Source organism: Scophthalmus maximus, chromosome 17 (genome assembly GCF_022379125.1).
Source record: "Scophthalmus maximus strain ysfricsl-2021 chromosome 17, ASM2237912v1, whole genome shotgun sequence".
Taxonomy (NCBI): Eukaryota; Metazoa; Chordata; class Actinopteri; order Pleuronectiformes; family Scophthalmidae; genus Scophthalmus; species Scophthalmus maximus.
In genome coordinates this window covers 14,181,863-14,207,799 of record NC_061531.1, presented here as the reverse complement: position 1 = coordinate 14,207,799, position 25,937 = coordinate 14,181,863, and the positions used below count along the sequence as shown (strand labels likewise).

Sequence of the window (25,937 nt, the reverse complement as noted above, 5' to 3'; positions counted from 1 at the left end):
TGCTTCAGGCTGTATCAGGAGTGTGTGACATTTAGACGCCTGCTTCCCTCCGGCCATCTCCTCCCACTCTTTGTCTCCCTTTTTTTATTTTTTATTATATATTTTACTACTTCGACTACATGCCGATTCTTCACGTCACGTCACCACCTAACTGAGGGCACGGAGAGCGGTTCGGGGTCATGCAGCTGGATTAGAGTAATGGCCTGACCCTGATCCTTCTTATCTGATGACCCCCAACATTGACCCCTGGGCAGCCAAGTGCCGAACTTCCTTTGGGGAAAAAAAGGAGAGACGTTCTGCTCGAGGAGAGAGACGTTCCTCTTTTGACGCATGTGTTAGCACAGACAGTCTTTTGTCAACACACATCTACAAACAAACACTGGCGCTGGTTGCCTCGAGCAAAAAATACTCACAGATCAACTCAGTGAGTACTGATCTGCTCTGTCTCAGCCGCCGCGACATACAAGCTTCTCCGGGCAAGATTCCAATAGGTGCACGCTTGACCTGGTTACAGAAAGCTTATTTTACCCTCTATTGACCAACTTCATTTCACTTCCTTCCCTCCTCCGCTTACAAACACATGTCCCGTTTTCTATTTCCTTTGTCAACTCCTTTACTTTGCCGCTCCGTCGGCTCCTTCTCCCTCTCGTTCTCCATGTAAAATCTTCAGAAACTTTCTACGCGAGCGGACAAACCAAGAACAGGTCTGTTTTTCTTGTTGTGATTCCCGTGCAACATCTGCGCGCGATTTTTTTTTTCTCCCTTGGCAAGCACGTAGCCGCCTGAAACTCTGCGCCGTCGACAGCTGGTCAAAGAGTAAAGAGCAGTGCGGTATATAGTTATTACAGATGTGACAGAATAGCACACAGCTTCTCATGACTATTTCTTATACAAACTATAAGAATATAGAACTGCGACGGCCGCTCTCTGTGTTAGTGTAGGTAACGGAAAGTAAGCAGTTAATGTAAACTTTAAAAAAAACCAACTGACTGATTCTTAGATATAAGTTTTGGTTGCTCTGCAATGTCACTTACTCACTCACACATACACACACAAGCGCGCGCGTGCACACACACACACACGCTCTTGCAAACCTCTGACTAACCTTTTGAACTTACTTTCTGGTCAATGAATTAGCAAGGAAATGTCCGGGTTGGGTTTCTTTGCCAGCGCAGGAGGAATCACTGATGGCTGCCATATGGTTTCCAGTCAACAAGCAACAGATTTTTGCCGGTGCACTTTGTGATGCCGCTGCAGATTAAGTGACAGGCGTCCTCTCTGTGGCTCTGTACGGTGCTTTCATACATGCGCTGAAGTCCAGAAAATTTTCCCGAACTTTCCAGTGAAATCGCGAATGTCCGCGAATGTTGCTCCAGACATTTTTTTTGTCCTGCCTGCCTCCAAGAAAAAATCGCAGTCTGAGTGAGCCCACGTGCAACATACAGCGGGAAAATCTCTGAAGGTTTCACAGCGAGCGGGTAGGCGCTCTACCCAGGCACCACGCCTCGCCTGAACGTCCCGGAACTTGTGGTGAACGTGCTTGACCCGGACAACCTCCTGCTGCTTGCTTCATATGTAGACAGCGAACTGTGTGATTATGAGAAATATCCGGGAAAAAATTGGGTCCGAACCCGTCTGAAAACACCTTTTTTTTCTCAGACAAGACATCTCAAATGACAATTCGACCACAGACCTGATCAGAGTTGCGTCACCTCTCTGATGACTGCTCCTGCCAGAGTGTAACAAAAACACACACTTTGAGTTATAATGTGGAAAACACTATAATAATGGACACGTGGATTTGAACGTGTTTTGCTAAGGGTACTTCAGCAAGGCTCAATAAACACGGTCTAATCTGCAGGAAGCCACAAGAGTCATGACTCCCCCCCCCCTCCCCACAACCTGCGGGCCCCCTCACTTTACTATCCACCAACACTCCTCAGAGGACTAGAGGACAGTGAACAGCAGAGAGACACCCAATACTAAAACTCGAGCATGGCAACCAACACAGACCAGTGCAGAAGTGGACCATGGGAACAGCCTTTTCAGGCCTGACTGTAAAAATAAGGTAACTCTATCCTCCTGTGAGAGTACAGGGGTGGAGCGATGGATTATTGTGAAAGCACCATAAAGAAAATTCTGTGAGGGAAAACATATAAATATGTTTCTTTCTTGCAAACTGCCTCACAGGAAGACGCAAGCAATGGAAGTTAAATCACAAATGGCCAATGTTTTTTGATCACACACACACACACACACACACACGCATTAGCTATCATCAGTGGCGCTTGGCGCCCATATTTCCTTTGTGTGTGAAGTAGATAATATGACCCTGAAAAAAAACAGACAGTGACTCCGACTTTATTCCTGCACAGTGAGCAGATCAAATGTAAAAAGAATGTGCGTTCTTTTGTGCCGGAGGGGGAAAAAAGAAGAAGAAGAAGAAGAAGAAGAAAAGGAGGGCTGCTAGATTGGTCTAGAGATAAGCAGTAAGATAACACTGCAGGTCTCAGGGGAGTGAGTTAAGGATGGACGGATTTCTTCTAAACCTGTGAACAGCGGACACATGTGGCACAGCCATGCAGCACTTAAGCCTACTGTTTTGAGTGCAGGGAGAGATAAGCCAGTCTGTCTCCGAGCAGACCCCTTGTGCTGTTAGGCGTCGAGACGAAACCAAAGTCTCTTCCGCCACAAGCTCTTACAGATCATGATTACACCAAAAAGTGATTTTTACAGAGCAGTATAGAAACATTTTTTTGTGTCAGCATTACATCAGGTCCCGCTGGTCAACAAGTTAAGCCTTTTCCAATGTGTGTCATCCTCCGATTTTGCAAACGCAAGAGCTGATTTCAGTCGCAGCTGCGGCAAAGTCATCCACACCTGGTGCCAAAAAACTGTGTGTGGTTTAAACCAGGCGAGGCGTAGAAAGGACTGTCGCATGCACACATCTGGTCATGCGGCCCAGGAGAGTGGTGACAACCGTTTCCTCAGTATATAGTGCACATTTCCTATATAGATCACATTCACAGTGCTGTACATACACACCGAACTTTAGTCAGAGCATCCGTGTGCAAAAGAGAAGAGTTTTCACAGACACTTCTGTTTGACATGGGGGCTTCTTTTTTCTTTGGAGGAAGTGATGGGACACAACCCCCCCCCCCCCCCCCCCAAAGAACACACCAATGGTTGATTACATGAAAGCATTAGTTAAACGTCGGGGTCCACGGTGGTTTCCTTTATGTCCTGCATGCTACACGTTGATGGGTGCATCTGTGGCTTAGTAGCATTTGTGAAAAAAAAAAAAAACAACGGCAATGGGAAGTCCCCGCATCTCACAGAACGCAGAACACAGCAGAGCCTGAGAACAGTTAGAGTTTACTGTTAATGACTTCCCCAGTGTAATCCTGTGTCTAAAAGTAGGATCGAAGAATATTCAGCCGGTCTTATAGCCTTTTTTGGATCTTGGGATCTTTGAGCAAAAGATCTTCAGAGACGATTAATATGAAAGGATGAATGAATGATCCCCTTTGTGGGTCTGAAGCGCTATACCTACAGTACTTTCTGTTGTTGCTCTCTTCTCAATCTCTGACTTCAAAACCTTCTTCTTTTTTTTTCCGTCACAGTTCTGGTAAGTTCAAGTCAAGGTCAGGACACCGCAGCACCCCTGAATGCATTTTGTAAGTGTGTCAGTTTCTGCCTGGTATATTTAAATGTGCCAAACAAAGTGAGATGTAAGGAGCTCATGAGTTCGCTTTCGAGGAGCTGGTATGCATGAGCCAGACTGTCTGTTTCCCCCTGTGTTCAGTCTCTATGCTTAGCTGACTGGTTGTGGTGTCACACAGTGTACTTTGCAAAGGTTTTAGGCCTTGGACGTAAAGTGAGAACGCATTTGAAAAATAAATCCATGAACTTCCGGAGGGTTTATCAAGGTCCTTGGCAGATAGGTTGCGTCATTAGCTATTTTCGGACATAAGGACAAAATGTCCAGAAAATTGGGTCCGCAAATTTTTCTGGGTTTTGCTTTTCACATACGACAAGGTAAGAAGATGATTCGTCCCGCAACGGGGACAAACGCAGCAGGAGATTGTCCAAGTCAAACGAGGGTCACAGTTTTCGGGGACATCGTGGCGAGGGGCACGTGGTGCCTGGGCGGGAGCGCCAAATCTCGTTTTTTCGTGAGATTTTCCAGCTGTATGCTCACGCGGGCTCACTTTGACCTTTTGCTGGACATTTTTACTGGGGGCTGGCACGAAAAGTTCTGGAAAATGTCAGGAGCAATATTTGTGAACATTTGCACTCTTACATATATATACAGCCTCTCCGGAAATGTTCAGGAAAATGTCCAGACTTCGGAGAACATTTTGTCTTCTATCTCTTCCGGTAAAACACCACAATGTTGAGATCAGGGTTCTGTGTGTGGGGGCCAGAAAATCTGCTGCAGGACTCCTCGCTCCTCTTGTCACTGAAGACAGTTCCTCATGAGTCAGAGTGTCCGTATATCTTGAAGTGGCTGTCAGATGCTGCAGAATGAATAGTGTTGATCAGACACCTCCGTGAGGGACAGTGCCAAGGATAAGAATCTAAACAACGTTTAGTGTGTTAAAAATATGTCCAATTCTTGCTTATTCCTAAAAACACAACCGTCGGGTAAAAAAAAATACAAGCAACATTCATTCTATGCAAGTTGTGGCAACACAACAATGGCTCATGAAAATGTACCATCCCAGAGTTTATTTTGAGGTACGTTCTCGGGAGCACATCCACCATCACATAATGTGGTGGTGGTGGTGGTGGTGGTGGGGAGGTTTGCGCAGGAGGTTGCTAATAACAGCTGCCAGATGTGCAGAGTCCCCCGGGTCCATGCACATTCTCACAGACAATGGAATGCTTGTGAGGAGCCCCAACAGGAAGTGAGGTCAGGGCTCTTGACCCCTCCCCTAAAAGCTCAGTGAGGGACACAGCGGTGGGGTAGCTTTTTTGTGGAGCAGCTCCTCAAAGTGTCCCATCATAAACCCGCTGACAGTGAGCGGTGAGTCCATAAAGCTCGTCTGCCCCGCAACCATTACACACACACACACACACACACACACACCGCCCACTCAACCTGCCGGCACTTTAGCCGAGAGGACAGACAGTGGAAAAACAGAAGCTTTGAAGATGAACAGTTGAACCGTTAAAAGTTGCCTCCATCTCCTGATATTGCAGGTCCAAAGATTTTGGCAACCTCAACAGAAGTAGGCTTTTTTTCCCTACGAGTTGTTCTTCTTTTTCTTGACGGTGAGTAATTTCCACACAGCAGCGGCTGCGGGGGCAGCAGGGATGAGTGCAGCGAGGGTGTGTGTTGCACAACCCCCCCCCCCCCCCCCCCCCCCCCCACACACACACACACACACACACACTGTAAACCATCAGCAGACGTGACATGAGTCAAAAAGTCATTAAATCTGTTTGGTGGAGACCAGACACAACACGACTCGTTTGATTCCACCTTCGTGGCAGCGAGGTGCTCTCCCTGGTGCGAATGCTCTGATGTCATTCAGGCTTGTTCGCCTGTAGATTGTGGTCTTCTTTTTGAGTGGAAAAAGTTCCCCACTGAATCGTCACACGGAGGAGTTTCCAAATTCACTCTTAAACCACTTCCATTTTCTTTTTGTGACATTTAAGAAATGTTACTGCCGCGGCCACCATTTATCATGAAGCTCCACGTTTCTGAAAAGACGGATAGATACCGCCATTTTACGCACGCCCCTTCATCCCATCACAGACACATGACATCATACAGCCACTTTGGGATGACTTTGGCTTTCAGCGTAATGGCTGTGAAGAGATTATTACCTCCTCTGGGGGTTTGGACAGAGGCTCTTTCACTGGATCCAGCACCTGCCCCGCTGTAATGTCTACGCACAGCCCTGGTGACTAACAAGCCCTGACTTACCTTCAGCTCATCTGTACACACACGCACACATGGAAATCACAGCGATGACTCATCGGAAACAACCAATACCAGACATCATTTATTGTTGATAACCTGAAAAAAAGAAGAAAGAGAATATGTCACAGAAAGCATCGAGCAGGTCGAGACTAAGTAACTCCATGTTAATTCCATGACATTGTCACGGGGCCATTTGCATCTGCAGATGGCCACTGCTCTGGGGGGGGGGGGCTGAGCCAGGATGAGTTGAGAAGTGTGGACTCTGCTTCATGCTGGGATCTGCTCGGAAAGAGGAAGTGGGGAGGTGGAACATCTGGACTTCATTTCGTGAGCTTGCAGGGCGAGGAGAACGTCCAGAAATAGGCTCGCAGGGGCTGTCTCTTCCATATTAATTGCAATACGCGTCGACACCGAAGCTCGCCGCTCTCTTTATGGGCATATGACGTTTTCATATGCTCCTCGTCTCTCCTCTGTGTGCTTGTGTGTGTGTGCGTCCGCGTATTGGGTGCGCGCGCGCGCGCGCCTCCCCGACGCTGCTCCAGCCCCGTGGAGCTGTTGTTCCCAGAGCGCAGAAGGGACAATCAGACGAGCTGCTGGATGAGCGCGACAAAAGAGAAAGCGCGATCTCTACTTCCATTCATCGCACCTCACGGTTTTCTTTTTGTTTTGGAGGGGGGGGTGGGGGGGTGGTGGTGGTGGGGGGGGGGGGGGGGGGGGGGGGGAGAGAGAGAGAAGATCCGTGGCGCTTTCGACTGATATACTCGTAGTGCCTTCCGCGGTCGGCGCACGGACCGATATGGATTTACCACCGTCCAGACGAGACGCGCCGCCGTGCCCTCCGCGAAACTTCTGATTGTTGACCCCCGGAGCACCGAGAGAGAGAGGGAGAGGGAGAGGGAGCTGAAGTTTGACCCTGCTTGTTGAGTGGACACCGGTGGTCACATGCGAGGAGACATTTCGCTGCACTCTACTAGATCTCTCATGGGGTGAGTAGCTCGTCTCGGGTGTTTTTTTTTAAATTTTATTTATCTCTGTCTGCACAACAAAAGGATCTCTTAACTGTATCTGAGGCCAAGTCAGTTTAAGAGCAAACGACCTCATTTAGTGGGACCGACTCATCTCCACTGGTAAACTCCATGCGTGGTTCCCCCCTCGTGACATCAACGACCCGTGAAGCGCGCTGGCCGTGGAGATGGGGGTTGACAGCGCGGCCCCTCCGCGCACTGCTGCTGCACTTTTACTTCCAGCGAGCGGGATCAACACTCCGGTGCTGCAGCCTGCAGCCACGGCCAGTGTTGGGATTCCTGTGTGACAGCTGCGTTAGTTAAACTTTGTGCGCGCGTGCGCGCGCGCGCGCGCGTGTGTGTGTGTGTGTTTAAAAGAATATCATTGTGTGGCGTTAAATATTAACACGCGGGCCTACAGCTGTCGATCATACATGCAGGGGATCAATGCAGTCTGCGGCATCATATGTAGGACACACACGCACACACACGCAGATCCTTGGAGCCGTTGCGCAGCCTGCTGTGCGCCCCCTCCCCTCCCCTCCCCTCCCCACCCCTCTCTGACCCCTCCGATGTTGTTGGGGCTTGTTCATCCGTCACCCTAAAGAAGGCATTGTATTGAAAGGATGTATTAATAAGACAAAAGCCCCCATTATCCCCATGTACGGGAGTTAATCTGGTGGGGCTGGAGATGTGCTGCCCGCAGCACAGAGCTTTAACTCGCAATTTGTCAGAGATTCGACAGAATACACTAGGCCATATTGTTTTTCAGAGATGTCAAGTGAGATAAAGATCGTAAGAATTTGAAACCAGGGTGTGACAAAAGCACAGATATGTATCGCGGACGAGCTGATTTTTAGTTGGAATGGTATTCAAAGTTGCTCGAATCATCCGTCTGTGCCGTCTTTTGTAAAGCCTGGTAGCTGCGTGTCCTTATCACCGTTCTCAGGCAACAGTAACCAAACCGTCTGCAGATCGTGTCCGAGGGAGTCAAACATGCAGAGAGGGATACATAGGTGTCAGCACTCCACTCCTGAGGCATCCTGTTGTGGCAGAAACCTGAAATCTCAGTGAGATAAGGTGATAAGGTGGAGGAACTAATGTTTATTGCCCAGATAAAAGCCCCCATCCATCACCCTCTATCCTGTGGTTGGTCTGGTTCAGTCGGCACAGTGTGGCTCCCATTAGCAGGCCTTGCCTGAAACTGAGGGAGGCTTGCGCCGACGCTATCTCAAGCCCCAGTCGGAGTAACAGGGCGAGAAAACAAACTCTCGAATGCACACAGATGCTACAAAGTCTGTTGAATTAAGCCTAGCAAACATCTCACTGTGATAACATCAGGAGAGGAGGGTGAAGAGGAAGCGCGGTCAGCAGTGCCCGGAGAGGACTATCAAGTGTCGACGGTCCTGTCAGCAGGTTCGTTGATGCTGGTTTTGTGTGCGAGCCCCTCGCTTTGTTTGTGGCATGCAAGGCCACTTACGAACTCAGGTGCCTCTCCCAGCATGCCTTGGAACGGCAGGAGACGGGGCATGATGAGGCCTGCTTCGTCGTATGCTCATTGCACCAGAACAACACCCACATCCCCACCGGGCCTGACATCAGCGCCAGGCTTCTTCACGCAAGCATTCACACATCCACCATCCTTGGCCTTGACCAGAGCGTCAACTGATTGGCCAGAAACTCCAATGCTACAGGCGCAAGACAGCCTTTCACATGGGAACACACATGGTATTAGTCTTACCAGTCTATAAAGAGGGAACTCTAAAATCTCTTATGTGAGAGCGAAGGACGACTGCAGCAGCGCATGACATCATGGGTTGAGGATGTGTATGTTGCTGACCCAGCTCGCTCTGCACACTGGCCGCTTTTCACTCCTCAAGAAGACTTGCGAAATCTGACCCTCCTCAACAAGGACAGCCCGGGATAGCGTGAGAAGTGAGGACAAATAAATACATGTATAGATAAATAAATTAATGGTAATTCATCGGTGGGAACTGGATTTGCAGGGTTGTTCTTTTTAATGGAATGGGTCACTAGGGGGTGGAAGGCGGGGATGGGTGTCGGGTGGGTGGTGTCCATCCCTAAAGGATGCTCGGGTTTCACTTCAACCCTGGGAGCGATCCGCTAATGGGAAGCAGCGAGATGGGCTTTTCTTTCGGGAGACTGTCTTCTCTTTTGTTGTCTTTACTCACCACTTTATTCCGTCACAGTGGAAGAGTAACAACACAACAAGATCAGAGGAGCAACATGCCAGGGGCACCCTGGTCCCTTTACCTGGTTAAATGAAACCAGCCAAAAGTCTCTGTGTAACTTTCACCACTTTTGGGCTTTTCGCTGCGATATTAATAGTGTTCTGCGGACAGCCATCTGGGTTCTGCAGGCTCGGAGTTGGACCCTTTTGCCTGAAAAACACTTTCTCTGGGTGTGGCAGCTGGAGAAAAAATAAACGCCTTCTGTTCACAAGCTGCCGGAGCGCAAGTCACAACACACACAGCTGACAGCATGTAGTTTGCTGATTCACGGCCAAGAGCTGGGAGTGTCTCAGATCAGAGAAATTAATACGGCACCCTCTTGCTTTTTAGCCATTTTGCAAACACGTTTGAAAAAAGGGGGATGTCACTAAAGACATTTTTTTGGGCAGGTAAAGAAATGCGCGTGCAAACTTACTTGCCCGCGTGTCTCCTTTTCAAAACAAGCCTCCCGGGGTTGCAAGGAGATGCAGCCAGTGCTGTTCTGATTATTATACAAACATTTACATAAGCTGACAAAAAAAATGGATCTGACTATTTTAGGAGAGTGTTTAGCCCAATGAAAGAGTCCATTAGCTTTAAAGTCTCCTGTTACATTCCTTTTCCACTCGAGGGACAAAATGAAAGACCCCCCATGAACAGGCACTGATGCTTGTAGCAGCATGCCAGGATTTCCTGATGAGTTCAAGAGAGGGGGTACGGCTGTTCCAAAATGCGGTCAGTTGCAAGTAATGCAGAAAATGGTTTTCGGGGGCTCCGACTGGCATTTTTCTTTGTGCAATTTTGCTCCACAGACAGGAACATTATACATCTTTCGGAGATAATGACATGTAGATTTTGAGTACAAGGTTTCTTGTTACTGCCGTGGCTTTGGACGCGATCGGCACCACTTTGCAACCTCTCTTTAGGTTATACAGTGTGATTTATGAACTGGATGGGAGCAACCTCATGCTGTCTGTTCTTGTGGCAGCCGTAATCAGTGTGGTCATGTTGTGGTTTCCTGATTTCTGGTCATTCTCAGCGCTCGCTCTCCGGAGCCATCTTGGAGCAGGTACACACGAAGATGCCGTGGTTTTTCGGAGACCTCCTGCCTCTTTCTCCTTCCCTCTTGGAAGCCTTTGTTATCCAGTCAGCTTTGTTTGTGCAGCTGGAAATCTCAGCAGGATTACTTCCAACACCCATCCTCCCTAGATCCAGAAGACAGTTTTCCTGGATTTTGAATTGCCCCATGCAGCCAGAGAGAGCCCGTTGAAGCCATTCATTTTGTTTGTCCTCTCCCCCTGACGGACTCTCTCAGATTTTCTATTGACTGACGGACTTAAAAAACTGTGAGGGCCTGTTTTGTCAGAAGGAGCTGTTTATCCTATAAAGGCCTGAGCTTCAGTCTTCCCAGTCTTAAAGACACGATGGAATTAACCTTCAGCCAAACACAAGCCGGGTCATGATAGAGGTCAGACTGCTCCACTGCAATAGACAGATTGAGTGGAAGTGGACGCTGTTTACTTTAAACTAATATGACGGCAATTCCAACATGTCCGTTTTATATTAGCCTCGTCTATGTCAAAGTGAAGTAGCTGTTGTCTCGTACTCTCCGATGACATACACCACAGCAACACTCGCTTTTTGACCTGTTTGATATTTTTTGCTAAATATTCCTTGGCAATCCACTCCACCCAAACCTTGCGTGAGGCCGAGTTACGCTGCACAAAAAGCCAAGTTATTCACTGTGGTGCCTTGTCTTTTTAAAATGCACTCGTGCAATGTTGCCAGGAAATAAAGCAGACATAGTATCCCTCCGAAATTGTGTAACTCTAAATACCCGCTAGTCTCTTTCCAGGCCCACAGTCACATAGTCTTTAAATGCAGGTTGTAACTTTGGCTCTACACAATATCTTTATATAAACATATACACATGTATGTATGTAAGATACAATAATGCAAGTGAGAGTAAGGAAAGTTGACATTATCACTAGATTTTTCAAGAAAAGAAATACTTTATAAAATTGTAGAAAGTACAGAGATTTTTCATGAAAATAAATACTTTTTAAAATTGTATAAAGTACAGAGGAACACTGTGGACTGTGTGGACACAACACTGTTCCCTCTCCAGGCAACAGTGTTTTTCTCTGACTTCTCTGCTGTGTTTAATGGATTTGTGTTTGCCAGAGGAGTCTGAAGTTGTTTTCCTATGCTGGACCATGAAGGGAGATGGAGGGCCTCCATCAGGTCGTCATCTTATCAGCTGGCCACTAGGCAGAAGCAATCAGGGTGGCTTTGTGCCCTGTGTGCTAGCCTCGGCAGATGGTATCATTGTCCCCTTGTGCACTGCTTTGCTTTCTCGCCAGCACACTCTCCATCGCTGTGTCTTCCCCGACTGTCTCTGGCGATGTTCACTGCACTGAAAAATCACGTCGGTGGAACAAACACATCTGTCACAGTCACAGCAACCCTCCACGCCACTAACACACACACACACACACACACACGTAGAATGGATATAGTGTATGCTGTCGCTTCTCGTGTTCACTGGCACGCCAAACAACAAGTAATCACAAACCCCGTCACGGCAACCGCACTGTTTCCCAACGAGGCAAGAGAACATGAGAAGGGGTGGAGTTCATGGTCTAGCAACAGGGCAGAATAGAAGCAGGGATCCAGGACAAAAGAGATCTCAAAGCCAGGGTTCAAAGCCATTCATTAGGGCCAGACCTCATTGTAAAGACAAGGACATTGGAAGGTGTTGGAAGGTGTGAGAGGGGCCCAGAGTGGCTGAAACTTGAATCAAGCACACCTCTCCCCTCAGACCTGAGGTTTCTGACAGATCAGCCAGACCTGACCTAACCGCTTCACCCTCTCCACCAGCATAGCGTGTGTGTGTGTGTGTGGGGGGGGGGGGGGTAACAGCATGCCTGCCTGCTGAGAACTGTCTGCTTGGTTGGTGAAAGTTGTATCCACAGAGAATTTGCTGAATCCTGCCTACCTGCCGAGGACGGCAACATAAAAACTCTAAGGATGTTTTATAGAGCCCCGACTGATATTACTGGCCAACAGATATGCGCCTTTAAATGTGCATTTGTGTTTACATTTTAGGTCACGTAAATGTTTATTTTTCTCAACTCAACTTCTATTTATTTGGTTGTATGTGTAATTTTTTTTCTTCAATTTAAACTTATCTAAGATAAAGTTTATGGTTCAACTAAAATATCAAGCCTCAATTACATTTCTTTGTCATATAGGTTTGATAACGACATCTAAGGAATCATTGAAAGATTAAAAAAAAAAAGAGAGAGACAGAGAGAGAGCTGGGAACCAGAGCTGCACACCTCTACAATTGTGCAACTGTCACCCTAACTGTGCAAAAGTCATGCATGTGTACCAAAGGCGCCATGTGGTTAACACTATTTTACCTTTGTACACGCAAATCAGACAAATTCATGGCTGAGAATGTGTACACGTGGTTTACCACTGTTCCATTTCAAACTTTAGCTCAGAGAATGTTTTTCTATCTTTTTTTTTTTGCTTTTTTTGATCAAATCTTGGGACAGCACGACATCAGTTACACATCCGATGTGCTGTAGTGTGCACAAATGTGTGGGAAGCAGCGAGATGGGCACACTTTTGTCTCTCTCTTTAAGTGCAGAGCTCCGTTTTCCTGAATCGAGAGCTGATTGCGCCGCGTGTGACGCAATGACATCTTTAATAGGGGCGCTATAAGAGCATGTCTGCTCCAGATGTGTGCTAAATAAATCCCTCTTGATGTGCATTTAATCACCTCTTTGTGGCCTTGTCTTTTGATCTCTGTGGTGAAGTTTAGAACACACGCGGAGGGGAGGGGGGTGTCAGAGTGAGGATGATGTGGCCTCTGTAAATCAGGGAGCTGCGTGATAACAGGCGATATGCAGAAGCAGAGCGATGTAAAGACGTGAATAATTTGGGAGCCAGTGGCTTAGGTTGACAGGAACGGTACAAGGGTGAAGGTATTACACTAATTGCCTCTCAGGCGCCACCCTTGGAGATCCCCCACCCCCCAATGGGGCAGACTGAGGGGGGGGGGGGGGGGGGGGGGGGGGTCTCTGCCGGTCATGTGGGTTATGGCTCCTGAGGCTGTATGATGTCCTTCTTTAGGCAGCCCTTTGTCTCCAGCTCAGCTCACTGCCACTCGGAGAGCCCCACAGCACACGAACAGCTGCCATGAATAAAGCATTGAAAAGTTGCAGCGACAAGCTGACCAAGGAGAGGGACAGAAAACAAGACAGGCCACTCTGAAACATACACATATATATATATATATATATATATATATATAATATAATATATATGTAAATGTTGTTCTTGACTGAGCGGTGTTGACAGACTGAACCCCTCACAAGACCCCAAACTGTCAAACTGTCTGACGAGCGAAAGGGTAATCCCTAATTATGTGATGTATTGGGGACAACCACGTCACTAATGTCTCGCAGCTTATACATGTTTTTTTAATGAAGCACGAGTGTGTTAGCATAATAATGGACAAAGAGACAGGAAGGTTTTCTCTCGGAGCTAAAATTAAACCTCCAACGCAGTGAAAACACAAGAAGGAACCGTGTCATCTGCCTGTAAAGAGGAACAGTTTGGTTCTTGTTCTGTTTGTCTGCTCATATGACGCCGGTTTGTCGGGGCACTGATGCAAACTTGAAATAAACACTTCTGTATTTTTTCTTTCTATAGTCACATGTGCTCTGTGTATGCCTGCGGCATAGTTTGACAGGCTACAGACGTCCCTTTGCGAAATTCTTTTTCTCTGCTCAATTTGTTCCCCACGTTGAGTTCCTCTCCAAGTTTGAAACTGTGAGATGTTGCAGGCCCCCGGTCTCATATCTCTCCGGCTGCTCTGCCTCTCGACTGTGCAAGTCACGGCGCGCCACCGAAAAAGGCTCTTTTTCTCTCTCGTTTGCATTTCCTCTGTAAGAAACAGCTCTATTTTTCATTTGTCTGGTGATGCATTGAGTCGTCGGTGTTTCAAAAACAACAGACACAGCAGACGTATTTGCTCCAGCCCACGCTGTCGTTACTGGAGCAGCCTACAGTGTGTGAAATAACTGTCAGAATGTGCGAGCCTCTCTGGTTTTGATTTCCGGTGTTTAGGAAATATCAGTAAAAAAATCTGAAGATATCAGAAGATGCGTAAGAACTAAGGAACTTAGGAAACCGTGCAAATGCATTTAATCTTGTCGCAGTCCTGATGACTCCAAGTTAATACATTTTGTCTTTTACTTTACATATTATAAAGTTTTTGCTGCTGATGCTTCGGCACATGTGTTTTTTTTTTAAATGTTGTCTTCCAGTCAGCTGTGCTTCTTTATCGCCACTGTTTTCGGCATCAGTTTTTACCAGTGAACCTTGTCGGCAGCGGGACATTGAACAGAGATAAGAGCAGCTGCTCGAGATAAGCTCAGAGAGTCATAACTAAGGATGCAACAATTGTTCTTGTTTGCCTTTTCACATCACAGAAGCGACGCTGCCAAATAATGCGAGCGTAAATTGCGCGTGACTGTTTAGTCTAGCCTGTGACTAAGGTCATCTGAAGGACCAGGGCACGGATTTCAGTCACAGCAGGAGCACGAATCCTCCCCATCCCTGTTACAGTGCTACAGGAAACATGGATGCTTTTTTTTCCTTTTTTTTTCTTCCTCCCCCTGGAAATTGAGGGCGATCAATAGTGTCGCTGTGCAAGGGTGAAAAGGATTCACATGCACAGAGCCCCGGGGCTCTTTGATGGGTAGAGCGGCAGGCCGGCACTGCAGCCACCTGCCAGCGGACACAGTCCACCCCTGTGTTTTCTGTGGTTTCGCAGTAGTGCGACTGCATGGAGCAACTCGGTGCAGAATAGAAGGCCGGCCTTAACGGAGCCCATGTGTGGAGGACAGCTTAGAGGAGCACTGAGCTATCGGCGTAAAGACAAGGATCGCACAGCATGTGATCGCTGATAATGTTGAAGAAAACGGAAGAAGAGTAGAGAACGACTGTGTGGGATGTCATGCAGATCCACATCTTTCACGCTAGTCATTTCCTCAGTGCTGAAGCTCCTGTGGTAGCAGTGGTGAAACCTTGTGGTGGTAATAGTTGTGTTTTCTCCCCATTGTGTCTGACATGTCAACACTTGACTGGGGGAACTTTCTGACTACAATGCTGCACTTTTCGCGCCGTATGTTCCTCGTCAGGGATTTTTTTCCCTTGAAATGCTCGTATTTCTTTCTAAAATGAGTAGCGATCGTAGTAATACTAACAATATTTATGAATGCCTTTCAAGACACCCCAAGGACACTTTCCAAATCCGTCAAAAAGAAGACAACCAAGGAAATAATAACGTAGCCTTCGTGTAGCCCCGGTAAATCTAAATGGGTGAGTTTTAAACTGTGTCTGAGCGATATGGTTGCAGCACACACAGACTATGCTGGAGAACAGTAGAGAGGCATAGACCGATCTCGCCTACATTTTCAGTGAAGCACTCTCACAGACAAGTTATTCATTGATACCACCCGTTAATGGCTGTGAAACAGGAACGAAAAAATAACAGCAGCAGATGCTCTTTGCGTATCTTTGTGATGGATTACCTTGTGACTGTTCTCAAATCGGAGGAGAGATTAAGTCTGTGTGAGAAGAAAAAGGCCCAGTGTCTTTTAGACGGAGCAGGAAGTCATTAAACTTAAAATGGAAAATGTTACATGATTGATGCATTAAGATTTTTGTCCTCAAAAAGAAGACCTTCCTCCTACAGTCTCCGTCTCCTGCCTTCATGGAGTACACTCCGTGAATGCACACACCGCCGTGAAATGACGAAAGACGCAGAATTTGGTGCTGTGTTGCCATTACAGCGACTTATGTGCAGGCAGTGGCGATGGGCAGATGGAGGAAGATGTGTCAGAGGATGATTCAGACCACAAACAGCTCAACAGAGAGACAAATAGTCAACACGTTTCCATGCAGACAAGATAAGCTACATATGTAAACACAAGGTCCGCCGCTGCTCTTATCTGGACCATAATGTTTGTGGGACGGATGAAAAAGGGGCCTGTGGACTTTGTTAAGGTTTAGGAGCTGTGTTTTTCAGAAACAGAGTGTGACAGGTAGCAGGTGGCGTAATGGGGGCGGCGTAGCCTCTTTTTTTTTTGCTGAGCAGACGGACAGTCTGCTAATTGGGGCTTATCAGGTGTTTCTGGGAAAAACTGAGGCTTTTGTGCTCTTGTCAGTCCCACGATGGAGAGGGAAACTCAGGCTTGTTAGGATTAGGAGAAAACAAGGGTCACCTTACAGCGGTTCATTTTGAATCATCCATTGGATGTTTAGAAAAGAAGAAAAAAAACATGCTGTATATGCAGCTATTTGCAACAGCGGTTTAGTGGTTGACATGCACACATATAGCACCAACAAACCCAATGTATTTATTGAGCATTTTAAATACATCAGGTTTTTAGTAGGATTAGTACTTTAAGTATAAAAAGCACTTTTACTTACAGCTTTTATTAGTTTCCTTATGTTAAAACTGTTATTTAAAACATATTATTTAAATACATAATTCTTAAATATTAGACAGATTTCTTTTTTTAAGTGGTGTGGTTGCAAAAAGTAGGTGTGCAAATGTTAAAATCTTAAATACAATTTGGCAGCATGTCTGTTCTCTACATGAACGTGCACCCCAAGAGCATCTCTGCATGATTTTTTTAATGGATTAAATAAACGTTCTTGCAGGATTTCCTGTCTTTTGTTAGGCTTCTTTTGTGCCTTCGACCCTCCTTGTCTGTTCTTTCATCACCTTGTCGAGCCGCTTCTGAAATCCAGACAGGATATTGTGTTATTTCTGTAACCGTTGCACCTTCACCTGCATCTTAGTACTTTGACATTTATTTATAAAGATTTCACATCATCTCTGTTCTCAAGACATTTGTCTTATTGAACAGTTAAAATATATATTAACTCTTATATAACATCTACATGCTAATGTATGTGCCCAACTCTTAGTTGCAAATTTAGTTGTATTCGTCATAATGGTCATAATGGAGTAACTTGTGAACAAGCTACATAAGTAGCCCTCACATGTCCCAAACTAATGTACCGCTAAAGGTCTATATTTACAAATTAGCAATGCAATCTAAATATGGAACAAATTATAGTTGAGCTGCATGCAAATATATCTATAATGTACACGTGTCAAATGCAAAATATAGTTGCATTGGTACAAGATACATGTGTATATTGTCTTTGTTTGTATTATATATAATACTGAAGTATTGTTGATATACTGAAGTATTGTTCTTTTTGCTGATCCTTTGCCATCGCAAAATTTTAACAGTATCTCATGTATTGTGTTGGCTGTGTACACAATGCACTACATAGTGCATTGTGTACATAGCCTGTGACAGTGATGTCTCCACTCCCGTCAACCAATCCCGGTGGAAACGTCTGAATGGCGCGCGACAGCCAGAGGGGCAGGGCTGTGGCGAGACAGTGCTGTAGGCAAACCAGCCCGTCAGGTTTCCCCACACACAGTGAAATCCCCTGATGACAGACGACGGAGGACTCCGTGTTGTCAGGCGGACCTCGCGTTGTCTACACAACAGACGGAAAGAGAACCGTGCTGAGAAAACCCGGCAGAGCTGAGTGAAAGAGACGAGACGAAACTAGAGGGCGCCTTTGGGATGGGATCAGCGACCTTGACGTCCGTCAACATGTTCCGACCCATGAGTAGTACGGGCCGGACCACACCCATCTTTGAACTCCACATCCATAATTTGATCATAGCTACACACCTGTTGCCTTTCTTGAATGCATTTTGCACAGCTCTGACACTATTGTGTTGGCAAAATCTTTGCACAGACGTACAAACACCCAAACCACCTCTGTGGAAGTTCCTGCTGCAGTAGGTGTAGGGCTGGGCGATATGACTGAAAACTGTATCAGTGTTTCATATCGGTCGATATCGATAATTATTGATCATTTCATGACTTAAGAAACACAAACACCAACCAACAAGATGGCGGAACCAAATACTACTGTAACATGATTGGCTACTAGGCCTGTCACTCCATACGCTAGCGGCCGGCAGCGTAGCTAGACTCTTTGCTCCGGTTATTTCCAACGAGGAAAAAAACATTATCGAAACGTTCTATCGAACGCATTTTCTACTGATACTGATTACGTGTCTATCGCGATACATATCGTTATCGTTTTATCGCCCAGCCCTAAGTAGGTGTCTCCCGGACCACATTTTGTCTCGATGACACACACGCAGCCGCTCTCGTGGCTGGTAACAAAGGGAAGCCAGTGCCAGTTTTCTCCAAGCAGACGTGAGGCCGCGGAGACACAGAGCTGGTCTATATCAACTGACTTTTCCATTAAATAAAATAGGCTGCTATAATATAACCTAATGTAATTACGCCGGCGCAGCTGGCACATGTGCTCTACCTCAAGTTTCCTATTTGTGTGTATTAGTGGAGCTAAAAAGGAAGGGGAGGGGGGCTGGGGGGCAAGCAGTCCTGCTATAGCTGCTCTGACAAGGGAGTGCTCAACTGTAAATACATTTCTGCTATGATACGGTCGCCGCAGCCAAATGGAAGTGTGCCGTCTCATTATTGAGGCTGAAGGGCAATGCTCTTCACATTGAAGGAGACTATTGTTCTTTGTTCATGCCTGAGGAAACAGTGCACTGGGTAAAACTGGAAACCAATAACAGCTGTGTGCTGAAAATGCTTGTTTTCGCTGCACTATTCGGCGCCTGGGTTCCGTGGCTGCAACGCATCACATCGACGAGTTTGTGTGTCTATGTGCTCATCACAGTGACGTCTCAGATTCCTGCCTTTGTGTCCAGATGCCGTTCCACATGCATGCTCTCTGTCGGGTCTTTGTCTCCATCTTTCTGTCGCTCAGGTTTTGAGTTATAAAGCCTGGCAGAACAGAAAGGAGGCTCAGCCCATGCATTTTCCACTGAAGGTTTCCAGTTATGAGCTGCTGCTGCTGCCGTCCAGGCCAGTTGTGAAGACAAGCGTCAGTGTTGAATTACCTCTGGCATTGGCCCTGCAGAGGGATCCTGTTACTTTTGACAGGTTTAAGACACCAGCTCCACCTCTAATTAGATTTCCAGAGCCTCTAACTATTGTTTTTAGCCCTGTAAGCTGCATCCCCCTTTAATTTTGGTTTGGTTTGTCTATAGGTTTTTTCCTTGAAAATTACTAATTTCATACACAACCATGCGACATCTTAAGAGCATAGAATAATTAAAATGGCAACAATGGCATTAGGGAGGCTTTAAAGGCCCACCCTCACTTCTCGGGTATCTGTTTGATTTGTCTGTTAGCTTTTCTGAACTGGTCGGAAGGGGTCGGCCAGGATGAAGAGGTCTGGCTGATCCGCAAGCTATGCTGAAGTTTCAAGAGGTAGCTCACTGAGGTGGAATGGTTCGCTCCCCAAAACAATGCCGTGTGTTGACAGCCGAGTGCTCGGACAGGGTTAGTGGAATGTCCCCTTCAGACTGTGAGCGTGGCCCTTTGTCTAAGTGCCAGCACTCACAGATCCCCACAGAGAATGTATTCTTCTACCTGAAGATGATCACTGCTCGCTCAGGTTCACCATCCCCAACAAAGGATCTTTGATTGTTGATTTTACCTCAGAGTAAATTTCCCCACAGAGTACAATTCACTTGTGTGCCACTGGATTATTACTTTACATTTGTTTTGGATTGCGACAGGCTGCAACGGTTGGAGATGTAACACATGGATGCAGTATGTTCACTGAGTGGACATAGATTTGTGTGATTTGAGTGTTGGTTTTTACACTAAATCTGAATTCTAACTCTCATGATAATAATAATAGTTTTGTTTTTCTTATTTTAAAGCTCTGGCCTATTGCTGTGTCTTCCTACTTTGATGTTTGGTTACTAGAATTGAGTCTACCTGAAGCGGAAATGATCTGTTCCACTCTGGAGGCACAGGTTGTTGCCTAGATACTTTGTTTTGCTAGAGGAGTTTGAGTTTGGCGAGTGCATTGCGTGGGGGAAATGTATGTTTCCTTTTTTTCAATTTCATTGATGCAACAAAACTTTCCGCTGTGAGTAACGCAGGCCTTCTCTTTCTTCCTGTGTCTGCAGGTGACCCACATAGAGCTCCTGATACGTGACTGTGGGACAGGCGGTCTCCCTCCCAGCCTGGGCCCGCTTCCTGTCCTTAGAAGGCGATGATAATCAGCGCAGACGCTCTGCACAACTCCACTGTGTGAATGAATCTTTGCCGTAAAGCCACCGTGCTCTGCCAGCCCGTCACCATGAGGAGCAAGTATTCCCAGTACTACAACCAGAGCCTGATCCACGCCTACTATGCCGTTGCTAAGAACATGACCACCCAGGAGCTGGATAAGCTCATTGAGAATAAAAAACATCTCACCACCCTCAACCTTGTCATTGTGGTCCTCTGCACCATCATCATCCTGGAGAATCTGCTGGTCCTCATCGCTGTCTGCCGGAACAAGAAGTTCCACTCTGCCATGTTTTTCTTCATCGGCAACCTGGCATTCTCTGACCTGCTGGCAGGCTCGGCCTACATAGCCAACATTTTTCTATCGGGGTCAAGGACTTTTGAGCTGGTGCCGGTGCAGTGGTTTATCCGAGAGGGCACCGCGTTTATCGCCCTGGCAGCCTCAGTTTTCAGTTTGCTGGCGATAGCTATAGAGCGATACACAGCTATTACCAAGGTTAAGGTGTACGGCTCCACCAAAACGTGCCGCATGTTCCTCCTGATCGGAGCATGTTGGGTCACCTCCATCCTGCTCGGAGGCCTTCCCATCATCGGCTGGAACTGCATCAACAACCTCCCGGAGTGCTCCGCCGTATTGCCACTCTACTCCAAGAAATACATTGTCTTTGTGGTCACCATTTTCAGCCTCATATTACTCTCTATTGTCATCCTTTATGTGAGGATCTACTTGATTGTACGCTCCAGCCACCAGGAAGCCACCAACTCACCAGCCTATGCCCTTTTGAAAACAGTCACCATAGTGCTGGGTGTCTTCATCATGTGCTGGCTGCCTGCTTTTATCATCCTCCTCCTAGACTCATCCTGTGGCATACAATTCTGCCACATCCTCTCCAAAGCAGACATCTTTTTTGGCTTTGCCACGTTGAACTCAGCTCTTAACCCAGTGATCTACACGCTGCGCAGCAAGGACATGAGAAAGGAGTTCCTGCGCGTGTTGTGCTGCTGGGGGGTGCTGCAAAGCGGGCGGCCCTCTGACCGTTGTCTGGTCCCTCTAAAGAGCTCCAGCTCTCTGGAACACTGCACGATCAAACACGAACACCAGACCACACCCATCATGCAAGACTGTACCACCTGTGTCTAATATGGTGCAAAACACATCAGCGTGCTTGTGTGTGCCTATGTGCGTGTATGAATGTGAGCGAGAGCGAGAGAGTATGTCTGTATATGACATCAAGTGGAGAGGCAGTGTTGGGACAGAAAGCTGTAAAGAAGCAAGCAGACCGTGGTCTGAGATGCCAAGGCGAGGCTGAGACACAACAGTCTGTGGTGACACATTCTACAATGCAGACTTTCTTATTACAATCAAACTTGTGTGAATTCACAATCAACATTCAATCAATTCACCCGTGCAGTGGGTGTAGAAAACACACAAATGTTTCAAGAGGGACTTAATTTAAAAGGTGAGAACTTTCTGAAATGTGAAAAAAGCTTTTTTCTAATGGGTACTCCCATTAGTTAATATGGAGTTGCATACCATGTAAATGTATACGCCTGTCATCTTGTTTCTTGTTTTTCTTTCTGAACATTTAAACCCCTATTAAAAGCCAAAAATGGAACAATAGCGTGCATAATATCGCCAATACGGTGAGTTGTTTTTTGGGCCTTTCAGGAACTGCATCAATGCAAAGGTTGCAAAATTGCACTTTGTAGATTGCTTAAGTGATTGTTATCCTGTGTAAGGTTTAACCACATTACTCTCCTTCTCTGATATATGTAAACATTAGGGCCTAGAGATTTCATCACTCATTTACAGAAGTGAAGGCAGTGCTCAGCTCCGCTCAGCACTGCGCTCCACGGAGCCAAACCACCACGACCGTTCCCTCAACAAAACCAGGGCTATATATCGCCTATATAACCTTGCATCGGATAAATCTGCTTACATTTAATGCATGAAATCCTAACTCATTTTGTAAGCACTAACGTGTATGATATATTCCAGCTCCGGCTTCCATCACTAACACCCCTTCCCTCATTTGTCTTCATAATCTGTCCCCTCTTGCTTTTACTGTTGTCTTTTGTATCTTAACAGTTTCCGTGCAGGAAGGCCTAATCAGAAAGCACATTTCCTGAAGTGAGTTGGCACTGATGAATTTTACTCATTGACAGCTGTCCAGCAGCTTTGACTCACTGGACCAATTATGTCCTGACAGTGTTGTAGCAACGTAGCAGCAATGTGCCGCCTCTGTTTGTGCCTTCCTCTCGGGGAATTCGGCTGAATGTATGTATGAAGTGTTTGGGGCCGGTGCTCCACTGTTGACAGTATTATGTATGATCATCTTTTTTTTGGATAACCAAGTCACTGACGATCGGGGAGTGGGATGAATAGAGTAGGTCACTCTCACTGTGAATTCTTAAACGGCACCATGAACAAAAACAAAAAAAAATGTTGTGAACATCCTGGTTTAATTTGCTAGCCATATGCCACGTGTAACTTAACATATGAACACGTTCATCGTCTTTCCGAAGACCCCTCGTCTCCCATACGAAATAAGAAGTGCTTGTCTTGAATGCACAGGGGGGTGTGTGTGTCTTGGGGGGGGGGGGGTCATCCTTAATTTCTGACATCCTATAACACGCAACTTCCTTCAGCCATAGGAAGTCCTGTTTTTCATTGTCCGGTTCCTGTTGTTCAGGGTTACACTAACCTTCTTCCTGTAGACACACATTTCACAGTTCTTCTCTCCCTCAGTTTTTGTTTATATTGACTTTTACATTTAGATGGCCAAGTAGAAATGGTGAAAAGCACTTTGGCAGCTTCAGTGATGTTTGCGTTCCCCCAGTTTTTTTTCTTCTTTCAGATGGAGAGTTGTTTTATCTTTGTACCTATCACTTCATTGTGTTGCCTGATTCTGTTTGTTTTTTTACGATAAATATATGAAAAACTATGTATGTTTGTAAGTATGTATCTTTGTACAGTATGTATGATTCGTGTTGTATGAAATGTCTCTTGTGCAATAGCCTTGTGTGTCCAGTAGCACGCTGCCTGTGTTAAACCGGTACAATCTGAAACACTAATATTGGTACATAAACATTTTGTAATTGCATTCCCTTTTTATAAAATAAATGAAAAATAATCAATTTTTGTTGTCGAGTTTCATTCTCAGCTGTAAACAAATTTGATTGCGGCTGCGGCTTTTCTTCACGTCCTGAGATGTCTCCCTACTGTGCCCACAAAACAGCAGCATTTAATCCAAACATGCTCTAACAAAGTCGGAACATCCCTTGCATCGTCATGAAAGTACAAATTTGTACATGCAAATGCTGCTCGGCCATTAATCATTGCTCTCTTACCTAAAACAATGTTTTTTTCAATTGCTTTAAGGCTAAAGCAAGACAGTGCTACGATGGGAAGCTGGGCAGAGGGCAGGGAGCGTGAAAATGGGGTTTGATAAAGAAGAATGTCTATTTGTAAAATTGTTTGTCTGAGAGAAGCATAAGGAACGGCCCTGGGAGAGGTTTTTCTGGTGAGGGGGAGACATGGGGTGAGGGGAGAGGCTGACTTATTGTGGCCTTGAGAGAGTTGGGGCTGTTTCCTGTCAGACGTCCAGGATTCCTGGGTGGGAACTCTGGCTGAATCAGCCCCAGGAGGGTGCGCTGCTGGGAAGTCAGCCAAGGCTTTCCAGTGCCCTGGAGGATATGACATCAAACTCAGAAACCTAAAGGTGAAGTTGTATACACAAAAGTATCTAAGTCCGCACACAAGACTGATGTGCGTTTATCCCTACAAAGTAGTTTGAAATAATACTTCACGAATCATCTGTTTTAGATTATGTATATAAACACATGTTGACACAGGTCACTTTTTGGAACATTACATAGACTTGCATTCTTTTCCTGGAGACACTAACCATAACCACTATTTGGATAACCTTAACTTAACCCTAACTTTAACCTTTGACCCCCAAATCAGCTTTACTCTACATACGGAGAGTGGTCTATTGTTGAAATATTGTCAATAAGATGATTCACAGCCAAACTCAACAAGCCTCAGAAGCATGCTCAGAAGCCCATTTTCAGACTACCTATGACATAGCGCCACCTTGTGGTAAAGTAGGCGCATAGCGAGCCATAAATGAAAGACGTTCCTCCATATAAAATACTTTTAATTTATTTAACTTCACAGTCGCTCAAATGTATACCTGATTAATCGTTTTGTCTCTAAAATGACAAAAAATTGTGAGAAATGCTTATTATGCCTCTCAGAGTCGAAGGGGACAGTCCAAACTCCCGACAATATTAAATTCACTGTGGATTTATTCAGAGAAATTCAGAAAAATTTCGCACAGATTAAGCTTTAAAAATTACTAAAACATTCAATATAGTTCTGATAGATGCTCGATATTTTCTGTCGATCGGCTAATCAATTAATTGAGGAACTTTTGGAGCTATAATCAACATTTAACTCTGATAGGCTAATTCTGCGTTCCATTATACCTCGGAACTCAGACCCCGGAAGTTGGGTTGGTGATAAACCGGACTTCTGAGGTATAATGGAACGCAGCATAAAGATTATGAATTGTAAGAAGAAACCACCTATTATTTTCTCGAGATAACGTTATCACGAGAAAACAAGAGCTTTGTTATCTCGAAGATAACGAAAATAATAACTCGCTATCTCAAGATAGCGGCATTTAAACAAAATTGGAAGCATTGAATCATCATCAACAAACAGTCACCATGCACTAAAACGACTACTTTGTTGTTACCTGCAACTAAGTCTAGTTAATTATTCTTAATTTAAAAGTGCAGATACACGGGCACCATCTCTTCTTCATCTTTTTTCTTTTTTTTTCAAGGTGCATTACCGCCACCTACTATGTTGGAGTGTGAGTTATTTACCCAATTCATGGACCAAAGTAAACAAAACAAAAAAAATAAATAAAAATAAAATCAATTATTTAATGAATAAATAAACAAATTGTTATTTGTACGAGTTTCCTTCAAATAATGGAATAGACCTACTATCCCAATTGAAAATATATATTTTTAAAGTAATTATCTCTTTGACTCCAAGTTTCCTGATTCGCCTCCTTAAAGTTTCTCGCTCTTGTGTATATTTATGGCAGTGTAAATGTTTATGCTCCCCTGATTCCTCTGTTTGACAGTTATCACATGAAGGATGTTTGCCAATTAAGTGCAGGGTTTTGTTTTGCTTGGTGTGTCCCACCCCGGCCTTGTTAGTATGTTCTTCTACTTTGGTGCTCCCCCTTTTTACTAAACTCTCTGTGGCCACTTCTCGCTGCACTGCACAGAGCAGAGGTGTCGTCCTGTGGTCCCTTTATCCCTCTTTGATGATATATTTCTCTTCCTCTTCCTCTTCTCTTCCCTTTTCTTCTTCTTCTGCTTCTTCTTTTCACTTTTTATGGCGGTTGGCAAACAACTTTTAAGTGTGCTTTACCGCCACCTTCTGATGTAGAGTGTGGATCAGAATGGCCTAATCTAGTGGATGAGAAAAAAACAACAACAGAAA

At 45.7% G+C, this 25,937-nt stretch overlaps 1 protein-coding gene across 3 annotated transcripts; it reads left to right on the top strand.

Annotated features, from left to right (window-relative positions):
* Positions 1-594: 594 nt before the first annotated feature.
* Positions 595-23,545, top strand: s1pr2 (sphingosine-1-phosphate receptor 2). Of its 3 annotated transcripts, none has more exons than XM_035615330.2 (2): positions 595-704; positions 20,305-23,545. In XM_035615330.2, the coding sequence occupies exon 2, from the start codon at positions 20,433-20,435 to the stop codon at positions 21,546-21,548; it is 1,116 nt and encodes a 371-aa protein (XP_035471223.1). In that variant the 5' UTR covers positions 595-704; positions 20,305-20,432; the 3' UTR covers positions 21,549-23,545. The 3 variants fall into 3 exon arrangements, with proteins under 3 accessions (XP_035471223.1, XP_035471220.1, XP_035471221.1); XM_035615327.2 differs by lacking the exon at positions 595-704 and adding an exon at positions 6,653-6,918; XM_035615328.2 differs by lacking the exon at positions 595-704 and adding an exon at positions 15,236-15,566.
* Positions 23,546-25,937: the final 2,392 nt, after the last annotated feature.

Coding starts and splice junctions, on each gene's coding strand:
- s1pr2 (XM_035615330.2), top strand. CDS start 20,433: ATGAATCTTTGCCGTAAAGCCACCGTGCTCTGCCAGCCCGTCACCATG.